This window comes from Fistularia commersonii, chromosome 4 (assembly GCF_037954325.1).
Source record: "Fistularia commersonii isolate RoL2024-O1a breed Wild chromosome 4, RoL_Fcom_v1.0, whole genome shotgun sequence".
In the NCBI taxonomy this organism is placed as follows: Eukaryota; Metazoa; Chordata; class Actinopteri; order Syngnathiformes; family Fistulariidae; genus Fistularia; species Fistularia commersonii.
In genome coordinates this window covers 13,691,101-13,699,771 of record NC_141287.1, presented here as the reverse complement: position 1 = coordinate 13,699,771, position 8,671 = coordinate 13,691,101, and the positions used below count along the sequence as shown (strand labels likewise).

Genomic DNA, 8,671 nt, shown 5'->3' with positions numbered 1-8,671 from the left:
AAAGCTGATTTTCATTTAAAATAAATTTCAAATGCGAACAGGATGTTGATTGTGTTTTAATTTTGAGCATGAAAGAGGTAAAGAAATGGGTTCAATCAGGAATACTATATGATAGAAGACCATCAGTCAGAATGAAAGGAAAGGTGTACAAGACAGGATGTTGCTTGTAATTTGGTCATTTTCAGCTTTTAATTCCTCCAATATGATTGGGAAATCCATTGATTACCAATCGATTGGCGTTACCTTCGGTGCCCGGCCGGTGGGGGAGGAGCGCTGCTGACGGTTCGCTCACTACCTGAACAACTTGGAGACGGTTACATCATGTCTGCATTTATTTACTTTTCACTTCCCCTTTTATAGGGCTTCACACATCCCCACACACACACACACACACACACACACACATGACTGTGAATTAACTTGAGTCACATCCTGAGAATTCAGCGAAAAGAACACATTAACGGGAAAAAAAACATGACAATGAGAAATACTTGGCCGAAGGTGCAGGACCTGTGACTGGACGGCTTGACCAATCAGAATGATGGAGGGGGAGGAGGCGGGGCTTAGGGATGTGTCCACGCCGCGTCTTCCTCAGATGTGTGTCAGAGCCTCGGAGAAACGCCAACATGACCGGTGAGTTGTTTTTTTTTCTTTGTCTTTATCCTTATGCAATTTTTAATTTAAATGTGTGAGGAAGACGGGGCAGCATGTGAACCTTTGGATAGATAGATAGATAGATAGATAGATTACTTTATTATTTTTCAAGGGAAAATTAAATTGTCATTGCTGCTGGCGAAAAGGCGAAAATTGAAATGCAGTTGGAAACATTTTAATACAAAAAATAAACTCAAAAAATTTTAATGTATTAAAAAAAAAAAAAAAAAGGTTGGAAAAATTGAAAGACAATGAATAATATTATCCATTCTGGATATAATGACTTTCCCGCTGAGCTGATAGGAGAAGAGCCGAAAACGGCTCGTGCCCAAATCTCCCGAACGAATCACATATTTATCTGAAGGGGAAAGCTTTTTTTTTTTTTTGTGTGTTTCAAAGAAAAAAATAATAATAATGGGCCAAGCAGCTGTGGTTTTGTGGCGTAGAAGGAGTAGATGGTGACCTTTGACCTCCCTCCATGGCCCTGGGAAGCCACCGAACCACAAGGACACTGAAAACTATGGAAAATACACTTTTATTCTTAATTTAACCATGACCTAGTAAATAATATATTGTTTTTTTTTAAAAGTAATTATTAAGTGATTGGATCCTGTCAGAGCTCGGGGGAGGGGGACTCCGAGAGTCTTGGTTCCTTGGTGAAACTTCCTGGTTTGGTTACATCACTTCCTGCCAAATTTAGACGCTTCTGTTTTTTTTTTTTTTGCTTCTCAGGTACTTTTTTTTTGTCGTCCATTTGAGAGAAAGTCCTGCTGGATCGGAAGTAAGTTGTGCTCTCTCCGTCCTCAGACCCCAACATGTCCTCCTGGTTCCTTGACTTCGCCGAGGCGTACGACGACCTCAACATCTCCTTCAGCAACGACACCGATTTCATCCCCGACCCGGCGACGCGGCCCTGCAGCCTCCTGTCCATCCCGGCCGCGGCGTCGCTGGCGGTCGCCGTCTTCTACTCGGTCATCTTCGCGCTGGCCATCCCCGGGAATTTGGTGGTGGTGTTGGTGATCGGCCTCTGCAAGCAGGCGCTGCCGCCGTCCGACCTCTACCTCCTCCACCTGGCGCTGGCCGACCTCCTGCTGGCCATCACGCTGCCGTTCTGGTCCACCTCACTGACGCGGGGCTGGGTGTTCGGCGACGCCATGTGCAAGCTGGTGGCCGTCCTGCAGGAGCTGAGCTTCTACTCCAGCATCCTGTTCCTGGCGTGCATCAGCGTGGACCGCTATTTGGTGATCGTGCGGGCCACGGAGGCGCGCTGGTTGGACCGCCGGCTCCTCAGCTGGGGGATCTGCGCTGGTGTCTGGGTCGCCGGGGGTCTCCTGTCACTACCCGGGCTTTTAAACTCCACCTTCAACTCTCAGAACTCCGGCCAGCTGACGTGCGCCGAAGACTACGACCTGGGTAGCGCCGAAGAGTGGCGCCTGGTCACCAGGGTCCTCCGCCACACCCTGGGCTTCTTCGTCCCCCTGGCCGTTATGCTGCCCTGCTACGGCATCACCGTCCGGCGCCTGCTGCGAGTGCGCGGCGGCTTCCTGAGGCAGCGCGCCATGAGGGTCATCGTGTCGGTGGTGGTGGCCTTCCTCTTCTGCTGGACGCCGTACCACCTCGCCGTGATGGCCGACACCTTCCTGCGGGCCAAGATCGTGCCGTTCCACTGCCCGGCCAGGACGGCGGTGGACCGGGCCATGTTCGTCACGCAGAGCCTGGGGATGCTGCACAGCTGCGTCAACCCGGTGCTGTACGCCTTCGTCGGGGAGAAGTTCAGGAGGAGGCTCGGCAAGATCATGAGGAAGATGGGCGTCATGGAGAGGACGTCGGGCTCGCGCAGCAGCAGGTCGTCGCTGTCGTCCGACGCCGTTTCTAGCTTCATGTGACGGTGGGACGCGGAGCGGCGCTGGGAGACGGGACCCCAGTCTGGGATGGAACATCGGAACATTAAAAAAGGGCCCTGAGCTAGTCAAAACAAGAGCAGAAGACCCAGAGGTGAAAATATTTGGAATAAGATCAACCACCAGCCTGTAATAGCTAGTAAAAGCTAGTCGCTTTCGGACAGAGCAGTCCAGAGCTCGATAGCCTCCGCCAGGGGAACCTTTCAGTTTTGCATTCCCACAAGCGGTGAGGAACCGCCGGGACCCCTTCTGAGGTGGAGCAGGGCTGAAGACCTTGGACCTCTTTGTCGCCCCAAGAAAACAGCCGATCAGTGACCAAGGTAGCTTTCAAAGGTAGCACTCCGCGGTCCGCAAAAAGTATCTGGTAACGTGCGCGGCGCATGAGCTCCACCAATCGCCGAGAACCGATGGAACTCCCATTAAACTGCAAAAAGATGCTGCGTCGGAGCAGGAGCTCAGATGGTTCCAGGAGCTGAGATCTGAGTTCCCCGGTTCCTCCAGCGGGACAAGGGCTATTCTTCACTTCTAACCTCCTGAAAAACTGACTTCAGATTGAAGCCTTCTTTGAAAAGATCCTGCTTTCACTTCTGTTCCAGAACATATCTCCATAATGCCCATTATCAGTTTTCCTTATCACAGGCCTTTGAACCACAGTTTCTTCCGTTGCACTGCTCAAAACCCGTCCCTGACGTCTGCTCTTGTTGCCTCACTGAGTGTCCCAATGCACGCTGATGGGAAACGGTGTATTTTGCGCCACCGGTGAAAATTCCCCGGCACGGTTTGTCAAGAGGAACTCTGTCATTGTCCTTCCGGAAGGGAGGTCACAGTCCTGTGACGTACTGTGACCTGATCGATGGCCGTCGGAAAGTTTTCTGTACATAAGATCATAGTATGAGCTCATACAGACAAATATAGTTGAAATAAGCTTTTAAATGAAGGTGTGAGAAAACATTAAACTCTTGTTTTATTGGTTTTATTTCCGTTTTCATTGTATTTCAAATGAGTGAGGAGGGGGGCTGATTCGCAAATAAACATCTACAATTAGCGGCTCTCCTATGCCTGTGTGAACGCTGGGCTCTTTTTTTGTTTAGCAAGCGCTCCTGCAGCAGCTCAGACTCCTCGGCACTGCTGACCATCTCCATTTATTCATTCGTAAAGATCGGTGAGGAAACAACGTGGCGTGAAAATACTTGTTCTTTTCCTTTGGACTTTTCCCTCCAGGGGTCTCCACGGCGAATCAACCTTCTCCATCGAACCCTATTCTTTGTGTTTTCCTCTCTCACACCGACTAATTTAATATCCTCTCTGAAGAACATCTATCTTACATGCGCTAAGGCTGACTTTTATTGTTAATCTTTCGTTAAAACCGCCAGTCCGACGCCAGCTTCCATACCGGAGGCAGCACTTGTATATCCATGAGATGCTGGGAGATCATACCCGTTGGTGACATACAGCAATGGGATGGGTAGGATACACCGATACACCAGCTGTGATTGGCCGAGAGGCGAGGTTCAGCCTGGACGGGTCACGCCTGGGAAATCTAGGGTCTCGACTGAACCTCCTGCGTGTGATCGCCCCCCCAAGGGAACCGAACCGGGGACAACCAGGACAGGAGATACTGTCGGATGCAACCGGATCAGTTGTGATTCTTCATGGTCTGGACGCTTCCTTCCTACCTTCTTCTGTCATGTTTGAAATAAATTGTCACCAGCGAAGGGAACGACGTCAGCTTTGACTTATAAATCAACCCCCTCCGCCCCGTTCCCACCTGCTGGGCCAAGTTAGGATTGTTGCACACCATCTCACGTGTTCTACTGACCCCAGGTTGGCTAAAAATGACCTGTTTGGGGGGGTGGGGGTGGGGGGGTGGTTGGCCGTGCAGCTGTCATTGTGCGACACGCCGCGCTAGGACTGTCATTTCCCCCCTTACAGAGCGACGGGCATGAGGCGGCGGCGGGGGGGGGGGGGAGATCATGAGGGGATTAGCTAACGGGAGAAGGGGCTGGATTGGACTGGAGACCGGAAGATCAAATGGGTGAAAAAAGGAGGAAACTCGGTGAAGATCCACGAAAAAATTATTTTTTTCCCTTTCAAAAAGATCAATCGCACCGCCGGGAGATGATTGGCTGAGGACTCGGTGGAAAACCGTCTGGGGACGAGTGGCGGGGAGCTGCTAATGCAACATGATCCAGAGGGTCTTGCCCTAAAAATACCTCTGGGCAACCAAGAGCGAGCCGTCTCTTATCTCCTTCATCGCCAGGTAATTTTCTTTTTTCCTCCGGGGTTCGGGTCGGGGGCGGAAATGAGTCCAGGTCCATTCACTCGCCATTTGTAGCGGAAGTGTTTTTTTTTTTTCCAAAAATGTGAGACCAAGAACCTTCTGGTGGACTCAGAGGACTGAACTACGAGGCCGGGATTTGTTTTTCTTCAGCTTTCGAGCTCCTCGGCGGTGAGAGAATTTCGGGAAGCTTCGGAATCAGCCATGAAAAAGACCGAGGCGCAGATGTCCCTTAAAAAGGACGGCGGGGAAGCGGCGCCCCCGAGCCCCGTCATCCCGCTGAAGCGCTCCAAGACCAGCCAAGAGCAAGAACTTCGAGGTCCGGCGCACCCGAGTCCGACGCCGCCGGTTTTCACGCGGAAAATGAGGAACGCGGCGGTGGGGACGGGTTGCGACATCCGTCTGAAGGTGACGGTGTCCGGCGACCCCCAGCCCTCTCTGTACTGGTACCACAATGAAGAACTCCTCAACATGGAGAACCAGGAGTACGGGGGGCTCTGGATTCGGGACTGCAAGCCCAGTGATGCAGGCTTGTACACCTGCATCGCCAACAACCACCTTGGGGAGGCGAGGAGCAGCGCCGTGCTCGCCGTGCTGGACCTGGGCGAAGGTAATGTTCGCTTAAAACCCCAAACTCTGCTTTAAGGGTTCTTAGATTTGCGGAATCCCTTCAAGATTCCCTTCAAGGGGCTGTTTTTTTTTTTGCATCGGAAGTTACAAGTGCAGTTCAATGTTTCGGCCGCAGGAGGGAGCACCTCCAGCTGTCAGGAGCATGTGTTCTCAAACCTTTCTAGTTTGGGCGCTTGAAACAAGAAATGTCTGACACTGTACGTGCACGTTGTGTACTCAGTCGTCCACTTTGATGACTATTTTAAGGTATCCAAAAATGAGGGAAATTAAGTTTGCCATTGTCACCCATTATCTGTTGGCGATTTCCTGGTAACAAACTTCTTGGTCGATTTCTGGACAGTTAGGTCACTTCATGCACATGCTTAGCTTTCACTCTGAGCTTTTTGTTGTTACGTGAACCTTTTCAGGAACCGGGACCTCGGAACCATCTTAGATCCTATTCCAAGGCAGGGCCTTTTAACAGTTTCATATGGACCCATGTGCTATAGGGACTCATAAGTCACGCCCATGACCAGATGCTTCTTGAGGACGGCAGAGCGCCATTTTTAAAAACTACCGTGGTCACTGGTCAGCAGTTTTCTTGCTGACCAGCAAGCAAGCGGTCTTTCTGCTGTCAGAAGCAGTGAGAAATTGGGTGACAAAGAGGTCCGAGCTCTTCTGGTCTGCTACGCCTCGGCGAAACATCAATATGTTGGCCAAAATAAGCGCGGAGTTAGCTAACAGCTAGCTTGGTGAAGGAGTGAGTGAACACTTCAACCCAGCTGATAGTCCACGGTTAGAATCCCTGCCATGCAGAACATGAACGCTGTGGCAGCTTCAACCTCCATGTTGTTCATGTTGTCCTTCTCTTCTTCTGCGGTTTGTTTTTAAGCGAGGAGCTTCAGGTGCACGCCGCAGATACTTGCATGAATGAGTCCCAACAGGGTGGTCTGGGCATTCAGTGTGTGTTATGACTCTGATGGAGGTATGTTGACACCTGCCACAGAATACTAAACACTGTGCTAAGCTAACTAGCAGATGGTGGGTCTGTATGACTCCACATTTTGATATAAGGGTCACTTTTGAATCTTTATTTGTGTATTCAGAATTTAACAACCGTATCAGCCAATCCTTCTGTGTGTGTGTGTGTGTGTGTGTGTGTGTGTGTGTGTGTGTGTGTGTGTGTGTGTGTGTGTGTGTGTGTGTGTGTGTGTGCGCGCAAGCACATCGAAAAGCATTAGCCTTCTTGCATAGGGGCTTGACTTGTACCATGTAAGAATACATAAGAATGGGTTATTGGACTTCATATTTGATGACTTGACAGATGTATGCTTCAACACTGCTACTATTCATAGTGCTAAGCTAACTAGCGGAGGATGGGTCTCTAGGTTCTTGTGCTCGGCAACGTTTACCTTAGAAAACCATTCATCGGGCTAATCTAACTGGGGGAGTAGGGGTCTCTTGCTTCCTGTGGTAGGTTAACGTTTACCATGGAAAACCATTTGCAGTGCTAAGCTAACTTCAAGGATGCGAGTTTGGGGATTCTTATCACAGCATAGTGTTGTCCCACTGTCCAGAAGACACTATTAAAAGTAGGGTCAGGGAAGAAAACTGCTGGTGCTGCAGGTTGGAGAAGCTGAACTGATTCCCATCATTCATCACGACAAACAGTTTTTGCAAATGTGAGCTTTTGACTTTGAGCCTCTGATACTCTTTAATCACAAGGAAGCCCTCAGCAGCTTGTTGACGCCGATCCAAAGGCTTGTTCATCCCCGTTTTTTGGGGGTTACCAAAAAATGACTTGCATTCCGATCTGGAAAGTGTCTTTGCTTCTTCTACTTCAGCTCCTTCTAACGGATTACTTTGCTCTCTGCCGATATGGCCTTCATGAATCGGCCCCCCTGTTTGCATTCCTGTAGGGAGAACGAACACGATGTAGGTTTGCATCCAGAGATGAAGAGTCAAGGCAGTCCCCAACGGCTGAATTGATTTTGCGATGGTTGTTGAATGTTCCCGACTTGATTTTCGCACTGGAACCGGAGGCTTTGTGCAAGTCTGGGGGAAAAGTTTGGAGTGAGGATTCAGGAGCACTCAGGTGAGGACTCCTTCCTCTCGTGAAACCAGAGCATCACATTTCCTTAAATATCGGATGCTATTGATTAATTAGTTATCGATAGCACTTATACGGGACTCAGAGTTGTCTGGGCCTGGAGCCTATCCCAGCTGTCATTGGCTGCTGAGCGAGGGTCAGCCTGAACTGCTTGCCGATCAATCAAAAGGCCGCACATTGAGACATACACTCACTTGCTTGTTCCTTCACTCAGACAACTCCTGCATGTTTTGGGACATAGGAGGAACCCATTGGAACCACATGCAGACACATGGAGAACATGGAGGGTCTGAAATGGAAAGCTAATCTGTCCATCTTTCGTGTCTCACCCAAACAATATTTCTTAATTGGCACTTGAGGCACATAGCTATCTGTGCAAACTGGAAGAGGAAGGGGGTGGAGGTTCCCATGGCAATGGAAGAGCATATCAGTGACTTGCATACAACTCCACGAGGCGCTAGGAATCATCAAGGAAATTCCCTTATCTTTATTTGTAAAGCGGAAATTACCCAGGAGTTCCCTTACAGACGCTTATAGATAATAACATACCGAGCATACATATTCTGCTCTCTAGTGTTCAAGGTCAGAAAATGTTTCTTTGTGAATCGACCAAAATACCACCTGAAGCTAATTCTATTTCACTGGAGATAGTATTTAATGAGCAGCATGCGCAAGTGAAGGGCAGGAAATGAACAGTTAGCCTAGTTTGCGCATCCATGTTGCCTCACCAAAGTCTGCTGCCGAAAAGAAAAAGACGGTTGGAAGGAAATTGGCATCGTTTGACCATTGAGGATTTGCCTTGAACTTTCCAAGATGTTTCCTTAATCTTCCTTTATGTTATCCTTCCCCTCTACTAAAACATCTTTACACTTTATCTTTACATGACTCAATTTTTCAACGGTACATAATGAAGACACGATCTACCTCGGGACTAGATTCGGATTTTTATTTGTCTGTTGTGCTTCCGTTAACCCGTGGACTCCAAACCCCTCAGCTCAAATTAACCTCCAGGTGCGAAACGCCCAGAACTCCAGAGGCCCGGCGGGTGTTTGGATATGAAGTGTAACCTCCCGGGCTAACAAAGCGGAACCGGGAGACAAACCAAGACAGAGGAGATGG

The 8,671-nt window shown here is 49.4% G+C and overlaps 2 protein-coding genes across 3 annotated transcripts in view; both read left to right on the top strand.

Moving 5' to 3' along the window:
- The first annotated feature begins 613 nt into the window (after positions 1–613).
- LOC147234765 (C-X-C chemokine receptor type 2-like) lies at positions 614–3,596 on the top strand. Of its 2 annotated transcripts, none has more exons than XM_086144600.1 (2): positions 614–633; positions 1,387–3,596. In XM_086144600.1, the coding sequence occupies exon 2, from the start codon at positions 1,470–1,472 to the stop codon at positions 2,538–2,540; it is 1,071 nt and encodes a 356-aa protein (XP_086000726.1). In that variant the 5' UTR covers positions 614–633; positions 1,387–1,469; the 3' UTR covers positions 2,541–3,596. The 2 variants fall into 2 exon arrangements, with proteins under 2 accessions (XP_086000726.1, XP_086000725.1); XM_086144599.1 differs by having other exon boundaries at positions 616–633; positions 1,462–3,596.
- A 956-nt stretch (positions 3,597–4,552) lies between these two features.
- The window catches only part of spegb (striated muscle enriched protein kinase b), a 40,637-nt gene continuing 36,518 nt past the window's right edge, over positions 4,553–8,671 (top strand). Inside the window, exon 1 of the mRNA XM_086145426.1 lies at positions 4,553–5,443. Within this exon, the coding sequence (XP_086001552.1) occupies positions 5,038–5,443 (406 nt within the window). The 5' untranslated portion in view covers positions 4,553–5,037. The remainder of the gene's footprint in view (positions 5,444–8,671) is intronic.